This window comes from Hibiscus syriacus, unplaced genomic scaffold, assembly GCF_006381635.1.
Source record: "Hibiscus syriacus cultivar Baekdansim isolate YM2019G1 unplaced genomic scaffold, ASM638163v2 tig00111027_pilon, whole genome shotgun sequence".
NCBI lineage: Eukaryota > Viridiplantae > Streptophyta > Magnoliopsida > Malvales > Malvaceae > Hibiscus > Hibiscus syriacus.
The window spans coordinates 4013650-4040350 of NW_024062960.1; the positions used below are offsets into that span (position 1 = coordinate 4013650).

General features: G+C 33.6%; 1 protein-coding gene and 1 long non-coding RNA gene across 2 annotated transcripts; both read right to left on the reverse strand.

Annotated features, from left to right (window-relative positions):
- Positions 1-7088: 7088 nt before the first annotated feature.
- On the reverse strand, positions 7089-24718 carry LOC120150785. The gene is made up of 3 exons (XR_005518557.1): positions 24707-24718; positions 7396-7475; positions 7089-7282 (listed from the first exon to the last, which is right to left on the reverse strand). It is a non-coding gene; the product is annotated as an uncharacterized LOC120150785 (long non-coding RNA).
- LOC120150783 (laccase-7-like) lies at positions 20342-22604 on the reverse strand. The gene is made up of 6 exons (XM_039163406.1): positions 22495-22604; positions 22224-22375; positions 21900-22144; positions 21683-21811; positions 20642-21601; positions 20342-20541 (listed from the first exon to the last, which is right to left on the reverse strand). Exons 1-6 carry the CDS (start codon positions 22585-22587, stop codon positions 20411-20413), a joined length of 1710 nt encoding a protein of 569 aa, XP_039019337.1. The 5' UTR covers positions 22588-22604; the 3' UTR covers positions 20342-20410.
- Positions 24719-26701: the final 1983 nt, after the last annotated feature.

Genomic DNA, 26701 nt, shown 5'->3' on the forward strand with positions numbered 1-26701 from the left:
AGCACAAATGTTGTTCTTGAAAGCAAAATGAATATTGAAAGGAAAATTGGCTTGATTTGCACAAACTTGGTGTTTGATGCTTTCTCTCTTGTTTCTCTATAATTTCTTGTTGATCAAGGGCTTCAGAACTTGTTTAAATACACCTTGAATCACTTCTGAACGTTGGGGATGATTAGTGAAGATCATATAGTCGTTTTAGTGTGAAAACAATTAATAAAACAGCTTGGAGCGTGGGGGGAATCGGTTCCCCCTCATAGGGGATCGGTTCCCTAAGTGTAAAATTCAAATATTTCGACCATTGAACAGGGGGAATCGGTACCCCCTATGGGGGAATCGGTTCCTTCTGAGCATTCTGGAAATATCGGAGCCAAACCATTCAGGGAGAATCGGTACCCCATTGGGGGGAATCGGTTTCCTCTGAGCAATCTGGAATTTTTGGCTTTGAAATGGTTCGAAATACTTTGAAAGATTATTTTGAAATTGTTTTAAGATTAAAACTTAATTTTACACTTAAGTAAGGATTAAAAATGATTTTTGAAATATTTGGAGTAATGTTTTGATATTCGAATAATTATATCGAACATACTTAGAAAATCATTTTGGAAAATCTTAAAATTCATTTAACTTAATTTGTTATATCGAAATATCAAAATGTTTTCAACAAACAGTTCTACTGACGTGACATATTTATTTATTTTTCAATGATGGCGTAACATTACCTTATGGTGACACATCAACATCACCGTTTAGTTTTTAATAGTGGGGTATCAAAATGAAACTTAAACTAAACATTAAGTATGATTTTGAAAAAGAATAAAGTTTAGGTACCAAAACGGAACAAAAGTAATAGTTTAGGTACTAAATATATAATTTACCATATATTATTTACCTAAGAAACAAGTCAGCTCCAACCTAAATTCTAACCTTATGCATTCATAGCACATTTGTTTTACATAAATTTAATATACAAACTAATCAAATACATGCAGGTAGCATATATTTCACGAATGAACATATAAAATACTGTATCATATAGCATTGAACATATGACATTTAGCAAGCTAATAATAATCATATCCACTATAACAAATATAATGATAATGTTTATCATATTCTCATTTGAACACACATTCAATCAACAATAAACATAAAAACCCATCTTAGGGTGCGTTTGATTCACAGAATATAAGATTACCAGTGAGAATAGAATGTTACAATACTGTGCTTGGTTTGTTTGACAGTAATGTAAGATTACAGTGTTTGGTTGAAGGAATAAAAGATTACTGGAATGTATATTTTACCAAATTGACATTGTTCTATATTTTTGTACAAGTGAAATTCTAATTATTAAATAAAAATTATTTATATAAAAATTCATCTATAATATATTTAAATAAAAATTATTTATATAAATTTCATTGATAATATATTATTTTATTATTTAAATATATAATGTATTATTTTAATTTTAATTAATATTAAATTTTACATAATTTATCTAAAAATATATTAAAATTTTACTTCAACATTTAATTAAATATTCAATATTAGGGATTTTTAACTTTCACTACTTCAACATTTAATTAAATTTCACATAATTTATCTAAAAATATATTATTTAAATTTATAAAAAAGTAATTAACATATTCGAAAACTAGCACATTACTTGCAAGGCATATACTACATAACAAAAAGTATAACATTAACCATCAAAAGTTTGTATGATGTTCAGACTTACAAAATATAATAGCCATGACATTCTAAACTTAATTATATATGTTGGCTATATTATATACACAAAAAATTATCCAAGTCAAAAGATTGACTTAGTTTCAAGTTAAAGGTTACAAGAAATATAACCTCATGGCTGTAAACAGAAACCTAAAACATCATTTGTTTACTCTTTTTTTTTATATAATAATCATTTGTTTACTCTTAAAACAGCTTTATTGGGGGATGGCAGCATCATTTGCCATAAAACAGCTTAACAACATTAAACTATAGTGACCCTTGGAACCTTTGCCAATACCTTTGATTCTGACATTCAAACATTTTTGTCCAACTGAGCTCGAGAATTTCTCCTAGCACTTTCCAACACAGTTTTATCAACAGTAATGAAGTAAGCTGCAATAGATGCTGTTAACGAACAAAGATAGCCATATTATTACTCGAGGAAGGTGGTGTGCCATTTCAATTTCTCTCCTATTTCTATGTCCTTAATGGATATTCAAATCAATATGATGCCATGCAGATATCATGGAATCATCAATTCAAGTTACAAGATCCCTTTTTGCTTTGGTTTGCTTCAAAGGAAAAGCCAATCATAAGCCATGCATCTTATAACATGCTATGACTAATCTCTTGAACAACTGATACCATAATCGGTATAGGGATATTATTTTTTAAGGAACAATTGGATGAATAAAATACAACACAATTAGAGATGGAAAGATATATCTCGAACTAGAGGGAAGTTATGATAACAAACTTGATTAATGTATGGCTCCATTTGATGTAATAATTCATAGCCCTATAAATGACCAAAGTTAGTCGTGAGCAAATGCATTCAACAAGTGATTGAAATTTGAAACAATGAGAAAGAAATAGAGAAGTCATGCCATGCGATAACCTGTTTGAAGTATCGAAGATGCACATCATAGTCCCACTAACAGCTTCCAGAAACTCAAATCACTTTTTTGGCTTCAACATTTGAAAGAGAAGTTACATGTAATTGTAAACCATACACTTACCATCTTGAACCAATTTTGAACTACCAAAGCAACATCAATTTAGAAATCATCAGCTAGAAAGTCACTCACTAGATTAAAACGAGTCTGCTCAAATGTTGACCTTGCATTATGAAGTTCCTAGAATAAAACCAACCATGTCAGACTAAAATATCCATCAACATTATATCTACGCAAGTAAGAATGTCAGATACATGGGATTATAAACCATTAAAGCAAGCCATTTTGCAAGATACCTCTTCCAAAACATTGTTAATATTACTCTTTGTACTTTTTCTCAGTGAAAGAAACTTTTCACGAGCCTGCAAGATTACACAAAGCAATACAATGTAAAAATTAATTCGATTTTAGGCCAACTCCAAATTATATTATCACATTCAACCAATGAAAATAATGCAAGCTAACAAACTACACAAGCAAAATAACTTTAAATTCTAAAGCACCTAGTCGTAAATGAGACTAGCCTTGTCAAAGTGTTTAATTGCTTCCTGCACTCAGATAAGATATTTAAAAATAAAAACTTACAAATAAAAAATACATGACTAAAATAATACACAGATTATAAGAAGTTGGATGAATTTATAGCAAAGTGACAAATAAATAACTTATGTTTCTCTTTGATAAGACTGTTTCTACATAACAAAAGTTAATAAGGCAGCCCAACTTTTAGTTAGTTCCAAATCCTCACAACTTTATAGGGTAACTTAAATCTCAATTGAGAGAAAGACGATTACCTTGACCTCAAGTAAATCAATATTGACAAACTACAGTAATTTGTCATTTAGCTCGGTTTCAACCTAGAGAGAAAAGAAAGCATTTCACAAATATTATTGTATGTTAATATGATTGGACAATGAACTATATAGTGTCAAAGTTCAATATAGCAGTAAAATTTATATTCTCACAATTTTGAAAAGAAAGGGCAATTTTATAGAACATAGATGGTGTTAAATATCCATGAAGAAAACAACCAACAAAAGGTTAGTTACTACTGACATTTCTAAATGATTATCATTTCCTTTCACCAGGTATTCACAGCAGCAGTTGGAGAATGCCAAAGAGTGAGTTTATTCAAAACCAGTTATCTTAGGTCCCTACTCCTCAGTAATAAATTTTAATTCATGTAAAAATGATAGTTTAGAGAATTACCTGGGACCGAAGAACTTCCTTGTATGTCCTAATTTCTCTCAATGCTATGGTAAACTTGGCCATAATCGGCCCTAAAGAAGCGAAAAAAGGTTCAATTACACATATGATTTCAAACCAAAATATAATCTAAATGTGATGTTAGAACCGAAGAATAGAATGAAAAAGCTTCTGCGGATCGAACAAAAATCAAACCCATTAACAAATGTATTTGACGGAAAAACAAATTCGTTTCAAGAAGAAAAAACATTCTTATATGATTGATTCTAGACATCTGAATGAATATCAGGTTAAATTATATTTAAAAAAGGAGAAGAGAAATTTCCTTGAGATTTCTCACCTGCAAAAAAAAAAAAAAAAGAAAATGAAAGAATAAAAATTCCAACCTTGAGAGAATTGTTGGGCTCTAAGCTTTTTCTCGTCTTCAGCAAGGGAATGAATTCTCATCTTCAGAAGGGCTCCAAGCAATTACCTAATATGCCAGAAGCAGAAATCAATGCCAAATCAAAGAAGAAGAAGATTTTGTTTCAGCAGAACCAAGCGGGGAGAAGGGTATTTTAGGAAGTAGGGGACATGAATAAGAAAATACCTAAGGGAGATGGGGGACTAACATTCCCGACGAAACATGAAAAAAAACACTGTTGGTATTAATTTTTGACTGGTACTTGGGAATGTGGAGAAACCAAACATGGGTATCTTTAACCCGGAAAAAAATTGCCCCATGAATGAAATATTCCGTGAACCAAACGGGGCCTTATAGTGTGTGAACTATATCTATAAGAATACTACAATAATCATGACTAAATTTATGTTATTTTCACAATTTAAATGTTAATTTAACAATAATTAAAATGTCATGTAGTATATTTCACATTTACTTTAATCTTAACCTTATCATAGTATTTTCCATAGCAAGTTTTGACATTATATTAAACACATCCATTCTACGAGAATTCTAGCATTTGAAGCTGATTCAAATTATCAGCTTCAAATGCTATCACTACAGCTATGGCTCTAAATGAGACGAGACAGATCGCGAGCTACTCGAGTTCGACTCGATCAAGACTCGATAAATACTCGGATTGAATGGACTCAACTCGAGCTCGACTCGAGTTTTTAACGAGCTGAAACGAGCTACTTGATATTCGACTCGAAAAGCTCGTGAGCAGCTCGAAAATATAATATATTAAGATTTTATTTTTTTTAAAATAAATTATTAATAATATTAATATTTATGTATTGATTTTTTTTTAAAAATACTATAAGATTTTCATGTATTTAAGGTTCAGGTTCAAGTTTAAGTTGGAGGCTTCAATCGAGTTAAGTTTAAGATTTTTTTTTTCATTTCGAGCCCTTTTGAGCTGCTCACGAGCTTCAGTTCAGGATTTCGAGTTCGAGTCGAGCTTGAAAATTTTAAGCTCGCGAGTTTTTGAGTCGAGTCGAGTCGAGCTCCATTTCAGAGTTTTCGAGTTGAGTCGAGCTCCATTTCAAAGTTTTCGATTCGAGTCAAGTCGAGATCAACAATACTCGAGCTCGACTCGGCTCATTTACACCCCTAACTACAACAAAATAGAGTTTTAGTGACACTTTTTAGTCCTATAGTGGCATTTTTAAGCGTCGCTAAAAGCACTTGCGTCGATAGGAAAAATATCGCAAGCGACGTTTGAGAAAAAAAAATGCCGCAATAGGTAAAGACCAATAGCGGCGTTTTTGGAACAAACATCGCAATAGGTCGATATCTATAGCAGCTTTGGAACAAACGCCACAAAAGGTCGATATCTATAGCGACGTTTTTAGAACAAGCGCCGCAAAAAGTCAGATCTATAGCGACATTTTTGGATACAAGCTCACAAAAGGTCAGATCTATAGCAGCTTTTTGTAAAAAAACACCGCAAAAGGTCATATCTATAGCGGCGTTTTGTTGAAACAAACGCCACAAAAGGTCAGATTTATAGCGGCGTTTTTGGATACAAACGCCGCTAATTACCTTTCTTTAGCTAAGATTAATTGATTTTGCATATTTCATTTCTACTCTACATCACCTAAATTTAATATCATGTAGTTTTATCTAATTAACAACAACCATACATTTTAATTAAGACACAAGTTATGCAGAAAAATACTTAACAAAATAAATTAAAATTTATAAACATTAAAATTAAATGTAATGTAGTTTGACATTGCTCTCTAGAATTTAGTCTATACATTGCTTGAAAGAAGACGAAGAAGGAACTTGAAAGAAAGTCATCAACACACATAGAGAAGCACATTAAAATTTATACAAGTTCTTACAAAATTAGATTCACCTCTATACAATTACCGGTAAAAAGAAAAAGGGGAACTTGAAAGAAAGAAAAGTTGCCTCCATACCCGTATGTGACATACGGCTCCACCTTCTGCAGCATCTCCATCACACCCTCAGTTGCCTTCACAAAGACACCACTGAAAACTTTCCTCAATCTCAGCCTGTACAAGATGTTCCTGGTTTTTGGATGCATATCATTTTTGCTGCAACAAAGGGGGAAAATCAGACTGAAAATTTTGGAAGCAAAAATATTGAACAAGAACAAGATGCAAAAGGTCATCAACCCTTGTATACGTATGATGAAAAGTAAATTTGACCTCAGTTTTGGTATCATCGAGCAACTTCTATGCTGCCGTACTACCATACTATAACATTTCAAGCATCACATAAGAGCAGTCTTATGAAGCAACATTGTCATAAATGTCTAGTGACTTATTGACGACATAGATTTTTTTTATAGGATGTTAAGTTGTACATTTAGCTAGTTGACCAACCATAAGCATTTTCTTTCCTCAACTTAACCAGATTATATTGAACAAGAACAGAGATGGCAAAAGCTAACCTCAGTCAAACAGCTCACCCAAATCAATACTAGACCCTATTTAAGCCAACAGATCTCCATCTCTAGCAGAGGGGAGGGCAACAAAAAAATAAAAAATCAAAAAGAGAGAGAAAGGACCTGCTCAGTGAAGTAAACAACCCAAAGTGGATTTGCCTAAAACAAAAATGACTCCAATCAGGCGGACCTACCTAATCGACACCTCTAATAAACAATACAACCTTACTCCAATGAGAACACTACTAATTACAAATTGAAGTAAATTGCATGCAAAAGCAAGATATATTTCTTTATGTATAAAGTCTAGATGGACACATCGACCTAGAAACAACTTATTTAATCCACTATTTGATTGATGCATAACAGCAGAAAAAGAAGTTAAAAAAAGCAACAAAAAGAAAACCTCCTGCTTTGGTCCCAATTTCATATACTGAGGTGAATCCTCGGCAACTAGAGCAGGTTCACAGAGCTTAATAGCAGCATGAAGATCTTTCAAGTGCCCCCATTTTGGATCACTCCTTAAACCTAGAGACAAAATCATCGGTTAGTTTTGGACCTTAAAGCTCCAGCTATATTTGATCTTAGAGATATAAATTTATGACCATACAAGCTTCAAAACTTTGAGCAGTTTCACCTACCATAGTCATCAATAGGAGCATCATAATCGTAACTAGTAATATAGAAGGGCCCACCGGAAGTACGGCCAAAGTTTGTCCCACTTTTCAGTCCAAATTTGTTAGGGGAATTTGGTTTATAACCATCACAGTAATAATTATTGCAGGTATCAATCTGTAAGAGAGAACAAAGGAAGACAAACAAAAAAAGTTAAAGCATAATTAAAGAAAAACACTAATTTTTGTTTCAGATATCAATGTTGTAAACAAAATCGAAATTTAAAAACAAGAAAGCAAGCATCTTCCATGATTGGATATGCACAAGCATTACAAAGAAAACCAAAGCATTAAAGGTAAGGACCTTACTATATCACCCGGAGTATCAGTTTGCTTGCACATCACCCATGGAACCCCAGCATCAAGTCCCAAAGCCATGTTAGCAGCCCACTTGACATACTCTTTGCCCTTCTGGCCATATGAACCCTCCATATTGCCATATTCATTCTCAATCTGATAAAATTTTATCCGTGTTAAAGAATCTATGGGAAAGAGAAATTCTTGTCCCAATCTTTGGATGCACATGGATTTGAGAGAGAATTACAATCAAAATGAGTTTTATTACTGTATATTATTAAAGAGGTAAAATGGCCACTAGAATAGCTAAGACACCATATTTTCGGCTAAGACATTTTCTTTCAAGGACAAACAACGAATTTAGTCCCATAGAAATGGATAGTTATTTATTTTGATATGTGTGCTTGCATTAGGTTTAAATACTATTTTATTCCCTAAAAATAATGTTAAGCTTTCTATTCTACATGGAAATCAACCATGTGTTTACACACACAAAAAAATCAGTAACGAATTATAAAAATGAGCAAATATAAATTTATTAGTCTTTACAGATACAATATATTCAACTAAGTGCAAAGTTGTTCTAACGAGTTGATAATAAATAAACACTTAGGTAATTTTTGTTTACTGGTAAATTACCTTGCAGTAAACGATATGTTAACCACTGCTTAGAAAGTAGTCTTGAGAGAAAAATAACACTATACATAGCATTGTGGCAGTAGTTGAGAATCATACATTATTAAATGAATTATCTGATATCTAAATTACATGTAGGGACTACCTGCATCTTTTATTCTTCAAGAATCAAGATAGGATTTTCTTCTTTATAAAGAGTTCAGATTTAGTTTAAACAATGGCTAGTGACAATTTGACTCTAGATAGGATTGTCCATCTATGACAATGATGAACCAAATCATATGTATACATCCATATCAAATAAAATAATAAATATCCAAAATCCATGTTAGGCTCACGAGTTGCTCGATTCAACCGTTAATGATAAACAAACTTGACTCAATTGATTACTCTTACCACCCAGAATTTTGCTCGAGCCCAGTTAGGAAAAAAATCAAGATATAAAAGACTTAATTAGAATTATCATTACCCAAAAGAAGAACTTGAAACTTGACTCTAAAAAGAGTTAAAACACAACTTTGAAAACATGTAAATAAAATCAAAATCCTTGTTGGGCTCGTGAGTTGCTCAATTCATGTATTAAAGATATTCAAATACGACTCAATTTGATCTTTAATTACTCTGATTTAACTCAAACTGCACCTCAAATTCAGATAAGTGTTTGAGTACTCAACAAGTACTTTCACTCATATGCAGTTACAGACTTACAGTCAATACTAGAATGTATACCATTAAAGTTAACAGAAGAAATAAAGCAGTAAAGCTTTGAACACAATAATACATAGAATCAAATCAACAGCCGATTCAGGAAACAAGAAGCGTAATCGACATGCTAAAGAAACATTGTTGAGTTAATCGATCGACGGAATCGGCCAAGAGGGGGGTGAATTGGCAATTAAAATTTTGGTGGAAGCTTTTGCAGAAAATTGAAAGTAATTGCACAGCGATTTAGAGTGGTTCGACTCTCTCAATCAAAGTCCACTACCTTAGCTATCCACACTAAGGATTTTCCAACAAATTCACTAATTTGTTCTTTCTTTTAAGGCCAAAGAGATAACCTTACAACTCCCTCAAGAATATACCCCAATTCTTGAGAACAATCTTTCTCAAAGAGAAGATTACAAATTTGCAAACTTACAAGGAAATCCTCACAAGGTAGATTGTTTGCACAATTCTAGAACAAAGAAAAGAACACTAAAAAATGAATACAATTGAGTGCAAGTAGTGTTCTTGAAAGCAAAATGAATATTGAATGAAAAAGAGGCTTGAAATGCTTAAACTTGAGGTTTGATGCTTTCTCTTTGATTCTCTCTTGATTCTTGTTGATTGTTGTTTCTTGTTATTGATCAATGGCTTCTAAGCTTGTTTAAATACACCTTCAAATGATTCTGAACGTTGGGGATGCTTAGTGGAGTCAATAGAGCCGTTGAAGTGTGAAAACGATTAATTAAAGCAGTTGGGAGCGTCAGTGCGTCGATGCATAACCATGGTGCATCAGTGTAAAATTCAAATATTTTGATCGTTGGACCCTTAGTGCATTGGTGCACTAAGAGTGCATCGATGCGTCAAGTGCATTCGATGATTCAAAATAGCCAGAGTGCGTCGATGCATGGCTGGTGCATCGATGCATCAAATGCATTCAATGTTTTCATAAAATCCTCAGTGCATCGATGCATGGTATGTGCATCGATGCATGAAATACATTCGATATTCAATTTATTCCATGGTGCATCGATGCATGGATTGGTGCATCGGTGCATCACTTTGAAAAATTGATTTTAGGCTTGATTTTGGTTCAAAATACTTTGTGAAAATTGTTTCAAAAATATATTAAGTATAAAACACAATTTTACACTTTTAGTAAGGTTTGGAATTGATCTTGAAAGACTTGGAGTAATAATTTGATATTCAATTAATTAAATCGAATACACTTAGAAAATCATTTGTAAAATCTTAAAATTCATTTAAACTTAATTTGTTATATCGAAACATCAAAATGTTTTCAACAATCTCCCCCTTTTTGATATAACAAAACATTTGTGTTATTTTAAGATTTTCTAAAATTTTGAAATCAATTTTGAAAAATTACTCCCCCTTACTATAACACTTCTCCCTTTTAACACTTAATATTTCTCCCCCTTTTTGTTAAATCAAAAAGATTTTAAAATGCTTTAAACAAGGTTTTGAAAAGCATAGCTAATTGATTTTAAATATATATATATATAGCTTAAGATGCTAAGATCACAATCAAAAGAGATATTAGCCATTAGTTCCATAATTAATATTCATAAACAAATGTGAAATGGCAGAATTGGTCATATATATCTAATGATGCAAAAATAAGAAAATTCAACCAAACCAAATATATATATATATTAAGTTCAAAATCCAATCATCCAAACCATAACAAATTCAGGCATTTAACAATCCAAAATAAACAATCCAGAAACATCAAAAACAATCCAAGTTTGAAATACTAAGAAAGCATGGAGAAAAGGTCTAATCCATCGGAGGGTCAGGAGGAGGAGGATAATGAGCTCGAACTTCAAGAGTGAGCGCGTCCATACGTTCACGCATCTCCCGCTGAAACTCAGTAATTTGAGACTCCATGGAGGCAAACCTCAGATCAAATGACTCCAAGAAGGATAAAAAATATGGTGGCATTTGATCTTCTTGTTGTACCGGTTCCGGTGCAGGCTCATCGTTTGGAACGTGATCGTCGATATCTTGCATAAGTTGTTGAAACTCAGGATCATCTTCAGCAGCTGGTGCCGGAGGAGGAGGAGGAGCACGAGAAGAGCTAGGAGCAGCTCGTGAAGAGCTAGCTCCCGGAGTTTGCTTACCGGGTCGAAATACCCAAAGACCGGTTTCCTCGTCTTGTTTCCAATCCGCTTTCTTCAAGGAAGTAAGATTGATTTGATTTTGGAGTGGGATAGGATTTTCGAGAGAGACATTTAGACCGAGTTTGATAAAGAGGTTACTCAGAAGACATCCATAAATCAATGTTTCAACATGTTTTGAAGGAACAATGTTTATGATATCCACTAGTTGACTAAAAATAATGTGGGGCAGATTTATTTTGATCTTATTTTTAATACATTGCATCCACCATAAATCCCTAGTATGAAGAGTGGAGTACATACCTCCGGATGGTCTAAACCACCAAGAGATCATCAAATGAAGAAAACGATCGTGATGAGATCGTAGAGTACTAACACTAGAATTTGGAACATAGGGATATTCCACATTTTCAGTCTCATTATATAACCCATCATCATCTAACACAAAACGGAAAGCTATAGTCTCGGGATCAATATTAATATATTGGCCTAAAAGATAGGATCTAATGGCTATAGTCCCACATTGAGTTTCGTTTTGAATACATACCGCATTGGAATAGAAAATGCGGACTAACTGTTGATAAACGATAGGTTTGAGCTGAAACATTTTATCAAACTTTCAAGCTTTAAGAATCGGAAGGTATTCAAAGTCAATATCTATCATAGCTTGAAGAGAAACAATACGCTCTTCCCGGATTCTATAAGTTTGAAAAGAATTTCTATACCTAGAGTACAATTCGTCTCTACGACGCTCAAGCATGTTAAAACAAGATCCTAATAGAGAAATAGGTGGAGGAGGAATGGGATTAGGAGGTTGGCTTGAACGAGAACGACTCGATGAAGTTCTAGGGCGTTTGGGATTAGACATGGTTTAGGAGTCGAAAAAAGGAATATAACTTGCAAATTGAAACACATGTATGCAATTTAATCAATCCCAAAACTCAATTGAGTCCGCAATAATTCAAGGTTCTCGAAATTGAATCCTAATGGGCATAGTTTTGAAAACTATTTGAAAACAATATTTTTTTGTAAAATCATAATATGTATAGTTTTTTATGAAAATAATATAATTAAATCAAAAACTTCAAATTTAAAAATTCAATTCAATTTTTTGATTTTTTTAATTTCAAAAATTCAAAAAAATTCTTTGAAAATTTGTGAGTTTTTGATGAAATTGGTTGTAAAATCTAGTTTGTAATCATCAAACAAGCAATGCCCGATAAAATGTTCATCCTAGAACTAATTAAAACTAGTCCTAAGATTAGAATATGATAAAATAGAGGTTTTTAGAAAAATACCTTGAAAATTTTGGATTTGAGAGGAATGAGATGTTGTGTTGCACGATTTAATGATAGTAGCAAGATATATAAATGAAAAGCTCGAAGATTCCGACAATATTTCGTTGATTTTGAGCAAAAAGTGATTTTTGAATGAGAGAGGGATGAACGGCGGGGTGTTTTGAGGTTTAGATATTTGAAAGAATAAGAAAATAGGGTTTTAATACCTAAAACTCGACGGATGCATCAATGCATGGCCTTGTGCATCGATGCATATTCAAGGCGTGCATTGGTGCACCTTCATGGTGTATCGATGCACATTCAAGGATGCATCCATGCACTGTTAGGTGTATCGATGCATTAAGCACAAAAATGTCAAAAATCCATTTTAAACACTCAAAATGCTAAAATAATTGGCTCTAGTGGTATTGGCAACTCATATATTGAAAATTAATCATGTTCAATCAATCAAATTAATCCTTAAACTATATTTGAACATAAAATTAATTTTCACCAAAGAACATAAACTCCCCCTAACTAATAGCAAAGAATGCAATCAAAAATTATTATTATAAGCATTTTTCATTTATTCTTAAAAGTTCTAAAGTTTTAAACACTAAGTGAAGATAGGTCAGTTAAACCTAATTCTCTCATAAGTGTCCAAAATCTTTCCTTATCTAAAGGTTTTGTAAAAATATCTGCTAATTGATGCAAAATATCAACAAATTCTAGAACTGCATATTCCTTAGCGACATGGTCTCTAATGAAGTGATGTCTAATTTCAATATGCTTAGTTCTAGAGTGTTGGATGTGATTTTTAGTGAGATAAATAGCACTAGTATTGTCACACTTGATAGGAATGGTACCTACTTCAATTCCATAATCAAAAAGTTGTTGTTTCATCCATAAAACTTGTGCACAACAACTACCGGCTGAAATGTATTCTGCTTCAGTGGTAGATAATGCAACACAATTTTGTTTCTTTGAAAACCAAGAAATCAGCATATTTCCAAGGAATTGGCAAGTACCGGAGGTGCTTTTCCTATCTAATTTGCATCCTCCATAATCCGCATCAGAGAAGGCATGCAAGCTAAAGCTAGAGTCTCTAGGATACCAAATTCCTAAACTAGGAGTGTCCTTAAGGTATCTAAAGATCCTCTTAACAGCTAGTAAATGTGATTCCTTAGGGCATGATTGAAATCTAGCACATAAGTAAACACTAAACATAATGTCCGGTCTACTTACAGTTAGATAAAGTAAAGAACCAATCATTAACCTATATAATTTAACATCCACACATTTACCTCCTTCATCTATGTCAAGCTTTGTCGATGAGCTCATTGGAGTGTTATGTTTCTTCCCATTTTCCAGTCCAAACTTCTTGAGCATATCTTTGACATACTTAGCTTGATTGATGAAGATGTCATCTTTTCTTTGCTTGATTTGGAGTCCCAAGAAAAATGAGAGCTCCCCCATCATGCTCATCTCGAATTCACTTTGCATTATCTTAGAAAATTCTTGGCCAATAACATCATTAGTAGAACCAAATATTATATCATCAACATAAATTTGAACTACTAATAAATCTTTACCTTTATGCTTTAAAAACAATGTAGTGTCAACCTTCCCTTTGGAAAAACCTTTCTCAATTAAAAAATTTGACAATCTTTCATACCAAGCTCTAGGAGCTTGTTTTAAACCAGAAAGTGTTTTTGTCAACTTAAGAACATGATCTGGAAATTTTAAATTTTCAAAACCAGGAGGTTGTTCCACATACACTTCTTCCTTTATAAAACCATTTAAAAATTCACTTTTAACATCCATTTGATATAATTTAAATTCATGAAAACATGCAAATGCTAATAACATTCTAATTGCTTCCATCCTAGCTACGGGAGCGTATGTTTCATCATAGCCTATGCCTTCTTCTTGAGTATAGCCTTGAGCAACAAGTCTAGCCTTGTTTCTCACTATATTACCACTCTCATCAAGTTTATTCCTAAATACCCATCTAGTACCTACAGTAGATTTATTACTAGGCCTTTCAACTAATGTCCATACTTTACTTCTCTCAAATTGATTTAACTCTTCTTGCATAGCCATAATACAATGTTCATCTTTTAATGATTCTTTAATATTCTTAGGCTCTATGCATGAGATAAATGCAAAAATAATTACAAATATTTCTAAGAGAAGATCGAGTTGTTACCCGTCTGGATGGATCACCTATAATCTCACCATCCTTGACATAGTTGTACTCTCTTGGGTAAGATATTTTCCTTTCTTCAATGGTTGGATTCTCGAGAGGATCTTGAGTTTCCTCATCTTTAATCAAAAACAACATGTATAGACTCTTCTACAACTAAAGTTCTTTTATTAAATACTCGATAAGCTTTAGAATTTAAGGAATAACCAAGAAAAATTCCTTCATCACTTTTAGCATAAAATTTGCCAAGATTGTCTTTACCGTTGTTTAAAACAAAACATTTACATCCAAAAGGATGAAAATAGCTAATGTTAGGCTTTTTATTTTTTAAAATTTCATATGGAGTTTTCTTTAAGATTGACCTAATCATTACTCGATTTATAACATAATAAGCGGTATTTGTGGCTTCCGCCCAAAAATATTTTAGCAAATTGTTTTCACAAAGCATGGTTCTAGCCAGTTCTTTTAAAGTTCGATTTTTCCTCTCAACAACTCCATTTTGTTGAGGGGTTCTAGGTGCTGAAAAATTATGGCTAATACCATTAGAATTACAAAAATCATTAAATCCAAGATTTTCAAATTCAGTTCCATGATCACTCCTAACACTAGTTATATAGTAACCTTTTTCGTTTTGGATTACTTTTGAAAACGTGATGAATTTTTCTAATGCTTCATCTTTAGTACTTAAGAATAAAACCTAAGTATATCTAGAATAGTCATCTACCAAGACGAATGCATATTGTTTTCCACCCAAGCTAGTAGTCCTAGTTGGCCCAAAAAGATCTATATGAATCAATTGTAATACTTTACTAGTTGATACATCATTAATGGATTTAAAAGAAATTCACTTTTGTTTTCCTTTAGCACAAGCATCACAGATTTTATCATTATCAAATTTAAGCTTAGGCAACCCTCGAACTAAATTTCCTTGAATTAGCCGTTGCAAAACACTCATACTAGTATGTCCTAGTCTCCTATGCCATAGCCAACTATCATGCTCATCTTTAGCAACTAGGCATAAATTAGTCATATCAATAGTCTAAATGCACCATGTATATGTTTCATATTCTATGACCAACAAGCATAATCCAATTAGATGCAATGTCAATAACTTTACAACCACTAGTTTTAAACATGACATTGAATCCTTTATCACATAATTGACTAATACTTAAGAGATTATACTTTAATCTATTCACATATAAAACATTTTTAATTTGTATGGAAGAGGTATTACCTATGGTACCTATACCTTCGATGTGACATTTTGAATTATCACCAAAAGTCAATTCTCCTATATTTTTGGCATTAAGCTCTATGAACTGGCTTTTGTCTCTGGTCATGTGTCTTGAGCATCCACTATCAAGGTACCATGAGTTTGAATTTGTTTCCCGTGCCTTGTAGCAATGCTCCTTTTCCTACAAACATAGATTAATTTCTAATTTTTGGTACCCAAATTCTTTTGGATCCATATTCATTAGTTTCCAAAATCCTAGTCCCATTAGGTATCCATTTTTGTAGGATATCTTTATCTTTAGTAGTAATGAGTCCTTTAGGAACCCATATACTTTTAACGATTTTTCCATTATAGGTTCTTCGGGGACCTCTATGATTGTAGTTTTTAAAACTTTTTCTAACAAAGTTGAATTTTGAATTTTCTCCATTTTCAAAACGTTTTGTTTCAACTTTATCAAAAGAAGCTTTAAGATCATCAATTTTCTTTTGATGATCATCATTGACCTTTGAAAGTAAATTTTGCAAATCCGAATTTTTCTTTTCAAACTCTTCTAGTTTGATATGCAAATCTTTGATTTTACTTTCAAAATCATTGTTTGTCTTGGATATGAGCTTATTTTCATTTTTCAATTTTGAGACATCATTTTTATATTTTAAAAACAATTTCTCATAATCCTAAGCCAACCCATTATATTCCTCTAATAACTCATCATAAGATAAATCATCTAATTCAGATGAGTTAGAGGTTACCATAGAATCTTCCCCGAATGCCATCAAGCACAAGTTTGTTACTTCTTGTTCCTCTTCATCAGAACCCTATTCATCGCTCCATGTAGCCACATGAGCCTTGTGCTTATTCTTTGATTGACCCTTTTTTTTCAATTATGGGCAATCATATTTAACATGCCCCGACTTTTTTCATTCATAGCAAATGATAGGATCTTTCTCTTTTGGTTCATTTTTTAGACCTTCATTTTGTTTGAATTTTCTTCCTCAGTAAGGTCTCATCATTTTTCTGAACCGTTTGAAAAACAATGCCATTTCCTCGTCATCGTCATCTTCATCTGAATCAGTCTCATCTTTTGTGGATTTAAGAGCAACTCCAATGTTTTTCTTCTTCTCCTTCTCCTTTGGTGTCTCATCAATCTTATCGAGGTCCACCTCATCTTCAAGCATCATTTCATGAGTGAGGAGGGAACCAATTAGCTCTTCAAGGGTTAAGGATTTTAGGTTCTTAGCCTCGATGATTGTCGTCTTCTTGGATTGCCACGATTTTGGAAGTGAGTAAACTAACTTCCTCACAAGCTTGGAATGATCTCTCCATATGATTTGACACCATTGGCAATCGTTGAGAATCTATCCGTCATAGCTTTGATATCTTCATTTGGTTTCATCCTGAAATTTTCATAGCTATGTGTTAGAAGACTAATTTTAGATTCTTTTACCTCGTCGGTGCCTTCATGAATGACTTGTAGTTTATCTCATATTTCTTTGGAGGTTGTACAAGTTAAAACTCTTCCATATTCATCTAGTCCAAGAGAACAAAATATGATATGGATTGCTTTGGAGTTGAGCTGGAACATTTTTGTCTCTCCTTCACTCCATAATCTTGGATGAGTGAGAGGCTTGATATATCCGTATTCTACAACATTCCATGCTCCCATGTCACTTGCTTGAATAAAATACATCATCCTATTCTTCCAATAGGCATAGTTAGCTCCATTGAAGAAAGGAGGCTTGTTGACGAGCATCGAATCGAGACCCGAGTCGACATTTGAAGTAGGCCATTGATGACTTGATGATCGATGTAACTCTTCCCGAATCGACTCAAGAGGCGATTAAACCTTAAAATGAGTGAGGCTCTGATACCAATTGTTGAGTTAATCGATCGACGGAATCGGCCAAGAGGGGGTGAATTGGCAATTAAAATTTTGGTAGAAGCTTTTGCAAAAAATTGAAAGTAATTGCACAGCGATTTAGAGTGGTTCGACTTTCTCAATCAAAGTCTACGTCCACTACCTTAGCTATCCACACTAAGGATTTTCCAACAAATTCACTAATTTGTTCTTTCTTTTGAGGCCAAAGAGATAACCTTACAACTCCCTCAAGAATATACCCCAATTCTTGATAACACTCTTTCTCAAAGAGAAGATTACAAATTTGCAAACTTACAAGGAAATCCTCACAAGGTAGATTGTTTGCATAATTCTAGAACAAAGAAAAGAACACTAAAAAATGAATACAATTGAGTACAAGTAGTGTTCTTGAAATCAAAATGAATATTGAATGAAAAATAGGCTTGAAATGCTCAAACTTGAGGTTTGATGCTTTATCTTTGATTCTCTCTTGATTCTTGTTGATTGTTGTTTCTTGTTATTGATCAATGGCTTCTAAGTTTGTTTAAATACACCTTCAAATGATTCTGAACGTTGGGGATGCTTAGTGGAGTCAATAGAGCCGTTTAAGTGTGAAAACAATTAATTAAAGAAGTTGGCAGCGTCAGTGCATCGATGCATACCCATGGTGAATCAGTGCATCAGCGTAAAATTCAAATATTTTGACCGTTGGACCCTTAGTGCATCGGTGCACTAAGAGTGCATCGATGCATCAAGTGAATTCGATGATTCAAAATAGCCAGAGTGCATCGATGCATGGCTGGTGCATCGATGCATCAAATGCATTCGATGTTTTCATAAAATCCTCAGTGAATCGATGCATGGTATGTGCATCGATGCATGAAATGCATTCGATGTTCAATTTATTCCATGGTGCATCGATGCATGGATTGGTGCATCGGTGCATCACTTTGAAAATTTGATTTTAGGCTTGATTTTGGTTCAAAATACTTTGTGAAAATTGTTTCAAAAATATATTAAGTATAAAACACAATTTTACACTTTTAGTAAGGTTTGGAATTGATCTTGAAAGACTTGGAGTAATAATTTGATATTCGATTAATTAAATCGAATACACTTAGAAAATCATTTGTAAAATCTTAAAATTCATTTGAACTTAATTTGTTATATCGAAACATCAAAATGTTTTCAACAAACATAAAATACCCGATGCAGTAAAGCTTCAAACATTTTCAAATGCAATAATCCATAATGAACGCAAAATAGAAAAAGAGTTGAATCCCAAGCTTATTTAAAGAACAAGGAGAAGGAAAGAAGTTCCAACCAGCAAAGATTGAAACTTTAGGTTCTAAGGTTCCTATATATTCGGAGAAAGAGGGAAATGGGGAAGAAAATGGTGGGAAATGAGAAAGCTTTTCCTTGGAGGGAGAGGGGTTTGAAATTTTCGAAAATATGAGCTGCTTTCGTTTTTTTTACAGCAGATTTGAAGTTGGCAGTCGCTCTATCATTTTAAAAACCCTAAAATAAAAGAGACAAAGATAAAGCTTTGTACTGTGTGAGTTCTTAAAATCCGTGTTAGGAGGGTTTATAATAAAGTGGCGTTTTTTACAAAAAAGCCACTATATATGGTCTATTGCGGCGTTTTTTATATAAACGCCACTAAACTACACGTGTTTTGCGGCGTTTGCTGGAAAACGCCATTGTAGATTAACCATATTGAGGCGTTTGTATAAAAACGTCGCTAAATTATTATTCTGTTGCGGCGTTTGTATAAAAACGCCACTAAAATACTATTCTTTTGCGGTGTTTGTTGAAAAAACGCCACTATAGATTAACCATATTGCAAAAACACCGCTAAAGTACTATTTTTCACGGTGTTTATTGAGAAACGCCACTATGGATGAACCTATTGAGGCGTTTGTATAAAAATGCCGCTAAAGTACTACTCTGTTGCAGCGTTTGTTGAAGAAACGCCACTATAGATGAACCCAATTTTGGCGTTTTTATATAAACGCCGCTAAAGTACTACTTTGTCACGGCGTTTTGTATAAAAACGCCGCTAAAGTTACCATTTTATAGCGTTTGGAATGTAAACGTAACTATATGTTTAAAGTTAGTGGCGTTTACTCTCAAAACGCAACTAGAAACGCCGTTGTAGAACAGTTTTGTTGTTGTGTATAAATCTCGTTGAAACTTCTATGAATAATGTTCGGAACTCTTATTTTGGTGATTTCAAAGCCTAATGAAGTAAAAGAGGGTGTTAAGTGAGAGTGTGAATACTAAGGGTGAAGCATTGCACGAACCAAGTGACATCGATGACAAAAGAATTATTGTTAATTTTTTAGGTCATGGGCTCGAGCCCCATGAATACTAAGGTTGTGAGTGTTTAATATTAAATAATTAAATAAGCATCTACTCGATCTAAATTATTTGATAATATAATATTGATTTTTATTTAAATTTTAATAAACGTTAGGAAATGTAAAACACGATGTAACAATGAAGTTTAATAAACTAAATTGACATCTCTTGCATAAAGAATGAAATCCAAAATCATGAAAGAAAACTGAAGGATGTTTCAGATACAAAAACAACGTCAACTACTTTCATATTCATATATAAATGAAACATTGTCTAGCATTGTGGAAGATCCGCTGGCGGCGGAGGCAAGGTTGTCGCCGGAGTTGGTCCGTTCTCAACCACGAAGGCAGTGGCCAGTCCTATTGGCAAGTGCGCGTCAAGGTGGCAATGCATAAACCATACACCTGCACATTTTAGATGAATTGAAAAAAAATGTTGAGTTGAATATCTTTTCAATGCTTTTAAATAAGAATCTTTGACAGATTCTGATGACAGAAAATAAACCTGGATTATTAGCTACGAATCTGATGACAGCCCATCCTCCAACAGGTACAGCGATAGTGTTGCGCATTTGGGGGTCGAAAAGATTGAACTTGTTTGTATCTGTGGCTGGGTTATAGTTTCCGAACCCTTGAGCCATTACATGGAAATCAAAGCCATGGAGGTGCATCGGATGATTTTCCACTCCAAGAATAGCCGTGTTCTGCAAAACCATCTCCACGGTGGAGTTAAACTTAAGCTTGGTGGTTTTGGTTCCTTTTGGAGCAAATAGCAGAGGCAGGTTGCTGTTAATGCTTGCGTTGGTGTAGTCGAATTGAACCGGGGGCTTGGCCAGGAAATCAGTGGTGTAAACTCCTCCAACGTTGAAGAAAAAGGCTTGCAACATTGACAAGCCATTAGGTGGCACGAAGGATTGATTGTTCATGGCGGCCGAGAGCTTTGTTCCATTAAATGGACCCTGGCAAGTTGTGTTTGACGGGCAGACTTGGAGCGCCAATCCAATGGTGACGAACATTTTGTGGTCCACTTTAACCGGGACAGGGTCCCAATGAGGCCCACCGACCAAACTAGTAAGGTTGCTATAAAACTTATGAGCCGTGGGGGTGTCGTTGAAAGCAGGTAAGACTGGCATTAGCGGCGTTGTTGAAGATACTGCACCGTCATAGACGATCACACCCCTCGTTGTAGTAGTATCAAACGGTACTATACCAAATGCACTTGCATAAGCTCTCGCGGCCATGTAATACGACCCGATCGGCTGATCCGCTGTTAGCAAAACATCAACTGTCTGTCCAGGGGCAATAGCCACCACGTCGGTGACATACCGGTTGGTGTAACAAGCGTCAACAGCCACTACTGTCATCTTATGATTGGCTATCTTGTAAAATAGCTGGTTATCGAGTGCAGCGTTGATAATACGTAAGAGATAGGTCTTCCCTCGCTCCACCTTAAGCTTGTACATTTCTGGTTATCGAGAATCATATAACGAAATTAAAGATTTAAATTCGATACGTTAACAATATATAATTAATTTCATACACTTACGGTTTGTAGAGCATGGATAGAGATCACCGGGCCAGCCATTTATTGTATAAGCATCAGAAACATTCGGACCACGGCCAAGGGCTAATGCCTCGTTTTGGATATCAACGATATTAGCATTCCACCACTCACCTGCAACCGGCATTGCTCTTTGTTAGCTAAAACCTAGAGAGCTATGGAACATAATGTAAAATCTTAGTTTCCCAATAGATATATATACCTAATAGGATGGGAACTTCCCTGTAGGGCTTAGGGAACGGGTAAGAGTTGCCGGTTCTAGGGCGGATAATGAGTGCACCGTAAACGGTGGCACGGAGCGCCGAGGCATGAGCGTGCCACCAAAGGGTTCCTTCCTGTTTAATGATTTTGAATTTGTATGTGTATTTATTTCCGGGTTGAATTGGACACTGAGTCACCATATTAGGTCCATCAGCCCAGCCACTCAGTATCTGGAAAACCCCATGCCTGGTCGAGATATCATTAGCAAATAGTTAAAAACATATGACTTTGAGTAAATTCAACTGTAATTTCCATGAAGGTTTACCAGTGAATGGTCAAGTTGTAAGGTGACTTATTAAAGACATGAACAATAAGTGTGTCACCCTCTCGAACTCGGATTCTGGGACCTGGGAAGCTACCATTTACTGCAGTAATCACCTGGCGATTGCATAGCCTGTTAAGAGTCAAATTTTGCACCTGCAAGCAAACTCAAATTATAAGCTTAGGGACATTAAATATCACTAGAAACTTATCGAATATGGCCTTAAATATCATTAAAGGAACGTGAAGGGTACGCTTAAAGCCATGACGATTACATTGAATGTATGCTCCACAATTGCAGCAGAGGCTGTTGAATCAGCCACCAGAAGAAGCAAAGAGCAAGCAAACAAGAAAACAAGGCGCCCCATTTCGATTGAAGCACAAACCATTCCAATAAGAAAGAAGAGAAGAGATGAAGACAAGGAGAGTTAGTGTGAGAGGCAAAGGAGGAAGATAAAGCTTCTATTTATATTGGAACTGCAGCGGCCGGCGAGGTTTTGAACGTGGAACTTTCGTTATAATTTGTTGTGTTTAGTTAACGTAAAGAAATCTTTTTTCTTTGTGACAAAGATGTCAACGCCACCCTACAATATCGAGAATTAAATATTGGAGCTTAGGCATACCAATTGCTTAACAACCTAGCCAAAACGAGTGTGGAAAAAAAAATCTGCTTCTGGAGCTTTGAACTGGCAACCAATATGTTAGTCAGAGCCTTCTTATCTAGGTGCTTAAGTTTGGCCATCAAATCAAGTTTAACATTAATTAAAGAATATGTTTTTATATACCGATGATCAATTGATTTAGCGGATGATACACTAATTCTTTTAATTAAAGTTGAGGGGTTGAATTTGTACGATTGTGAATAGAATAAATTAGGTTAGGAAGTTTGTTTTCATAATAAATTTCTGTAATATCTGATCTGAATTAATTGATTAATAAATTAAATAATGATAATTATATAAAAAATAGGATTTTTGTTCATCGATCAAATCTTAACATATATAGTTGGTAAAGACCGAGTCTTGGATCCTTATCTGTATCTTAAGCATTTTTTTATTATAAAAATTTAGTATATACTTATGCATGTCAATCAAAGTTGTAATTTAAAAAATTGGAAATCATATGAAAGAATCTTGGTGGTTGAAGTCATTCCTTTTGAAATTGATAATCATGGTTTTCAGAACCGGACCGGTTAACGAACCAGTTATATTATCGATTCACTAGTTTAACCGATTGAATCGGTCCGATCGGTCAAAAGAACCGGACGACGTCATAATTATTTAAAAAATTAAATAAAAATATCAAAAATATTTAATAAAAAATAATTTTTTTATATCACAAGTCATATTCAAAGCAAGTCATAACATATATAAGTTAAAAATCATAAATCAAGTGAAACAAAATGATTCAAATTAACTACAACATAATATTTAAGGTAAAACATATTAAATAATAAATATAATTATATAACTATAATTAAAAAATAAATTTGGGACTAAAAAATCATAACAAAATGATATTGTTTGGTATAATTTAAAAAAAACAATCTCACATGGCTAAGAAACATAGAAGAGCATCGCAAAGTCTAGAGAGTAAAAAATATGATAACAAAACAATCTCACATGGCTAAGAAACATAGAAGAGCATCCCAACTAACTTCTATAAATAATAGAGGTAATTTGGCATTCAAAATCATGGAGCCTTTTGGTGAGCATTGAGTGAACTATTCTTTCACTTCAATCAAGTTCGAATTTTAGGCTTCAATCGAGCTTCTAAATTTTTTTTTGAGTTCAAGCCTTTTCGAGTTCAAGTTTCAATATTATATTTCGAGTTCGAGTTGAACTTGATAATTTTTAGCTCGTGAGTTTGAGTCGAGTTGAGCTTACTTTTAAAGTTTTCAAGTTCGAGTCGAGCTCAGCAATACTCGAGTTCGACTTGGCTCGTTTAACAAACAACGTTGTTTGGTTTTTTTTTAAAAAAAAAACAAAATTGGCGGTTTTTTTCTAATTTTTTTTCGATTTTCAGTCGGTCCGGTTCGAACGGTTCAGCGGTTCCGACTGGTTCACTAATAGCGGTTCAACCAGTGTAGATTGAACCGGACTAGGCAGAGATTCCCGGTTGAACCGGCCTGTCCGATTTTCAAAACACTGTTGATAACCTAATTCCCCAATAGCTTCCCTGTGGGGATATAGTTTAGGTGGAATCTAATTACACTGCGAATTTGAGGTAATTAAAGGGCACATCGAATCAAAGAGATGCTGGCTAATGACAATGTGTCAACACCTAGGTAGAATTATTGAACTTGGACCGGAAAACCAAGGAACTAAGGTGTGTACCAATCAATATATTTATCTTTGGTTACGTCGAAACGGTTTTTCGAAAAAGGGAAAAAGGGTATTGTTTCAAAATAATTTTTTATGATCGATTAATGATAAAATATGGTTTAAAGAGTTGCCATCAATATTTGACTAGAGTGTGACTGGGCACCCAAAAACATATTCGTCATTTTAATAAAATATTAATTTTAATTAAAACAATAAACTTGCGGTCTGCGTTACCAAAATTTGAGTTCGGTAGTCGGTTACATGTGGGGAAGGATTATGTAACATCCCAAAAGCAAAGTTAGTGACTAAAATGAAAATTTTGGAAACCTTGTGCTCAATTTCAAAATGAGCTAAAAGTTCAAGGACTTAAGTATAAATATATTAGTATGGGATTAAATAAGAATTATGAAAAGAGTGAAGGGCATTATGATAATTTTAGTTTAAAATATATTTTATCCCTTTTATAAGAGATGCACGTGAAAAAGGGGGAGAATTATCCAGAACCTTTTCTTCCTTCTTCCTCCCATTGCTCTAGCTACAAAGATATCGATCGAGAGCAAGTTCAGATCAATCGACAAGTAATGGGCATCGAAGAAAAGTTAAGAGAATGATATTGACTAGTGAGGCTAGGTGAGTGCATATTAGATAGTATATGATATTTAATGGAAATAAGACTTGCGATAAGTCTATTTCATGTATTAGAATGCATGAATTCATTATTATAAGCATGTGTTTGATATGAGTAAGTGTGATACATGTTATTGCAACTGTTATATGATTGTTGTGAATACATGTTATGTGAATATGATATAAACTATGTGACTATGTATGAATTGTATAATTTATATGATTTTAAGGTATGTGAATACATGTTTATAAGATAAATTATGTAATAATATGAGAATATGATAAAAGTGAGTTCATGAGAATTAATATGAGTTAAGTAAGCAAATGTAAAGGTTATATAAATAATAGGAACCTGAGTTGGACAAGTACATAGTTGTGTGATCATTTATGCGAATTAGTATAATAGAATTGTATGATTAAATGAGAAGTGAGATAAGCTAAACGAGATTCACCTATAGAAGGATATGAGAATAGTATATCAATTAGGAGACTTTAACATAAATGATGATACGAACATGTAAGATAAGCTATAAGGGAAAGATTCATGTGCTTAAATAAAATTATGGCATATAAGTTATATGAAATTGAACTAAGTAAATAGATTAGATTAATATATATAAATGAAATAATAGATGTGATATGTGTTTATAAGTATGACATAGGTTACATGATATAGGTGAATATAAGAGAATGAAGCATGAGCTATATGGGATGATATAAGTTATTATATACATATATGCTATATGCTATTAAACAGGACATATGTGATTATGAGAAGAAGAATATAAACCATGTGAATATAAGTATAGGTAAAATGATATATATATGACTATGAGTTATAAGAATATTATATGATTTAGATAAGGATAAGTTATGAGATTATATATGAAATGAAATAAGCTATATGAGTACATATTTATGTGATGAAATGGTGGACTATATGAACATGTAAATATATGTCTATGAGAAAACATAAGAATGAGATATAAGTAATGTGACAAGAAATTTGAAATGACATGAAACGTTGATATAAGCTATGTAAAAGTGATATGCGTGACTATATGTATATGTGATCCAAGTTATGTGACATAAGCTATGTGAAATATGGAAGTGAATTACATGTTTATGTGAATATATGAAATAAAGGATAATGCCCATGTTATATGTCATGAGAGCTAGGGGTATAGTTGGTATGCCAAGAGTCGAGGGTTCTACGTGGTCCTTCGGGGATATATATGTAATCCTTTGGAACATATATGCGGTACTTCGGTACACTTATTTGGTCCATTGGAATATGTATATGGTTCTTAAGGAGTGGTCCTTCGATACATAGTGGTCATTCGGGACATTTCTGCACGGTCCTTCAGGACAAATTCTAAGTGCCCCTAGTGGGATTTTATACGAGCTGTGGTGACATCATATGTGATAGGGAAGCGGTGGCGGATTGATGAACATTGTTGTTGTTGAATAATCAAACCTAGAAAAGCTCTAGATTCGATGAAGAACAATAAGGAATGAATGGGGAAGGTGG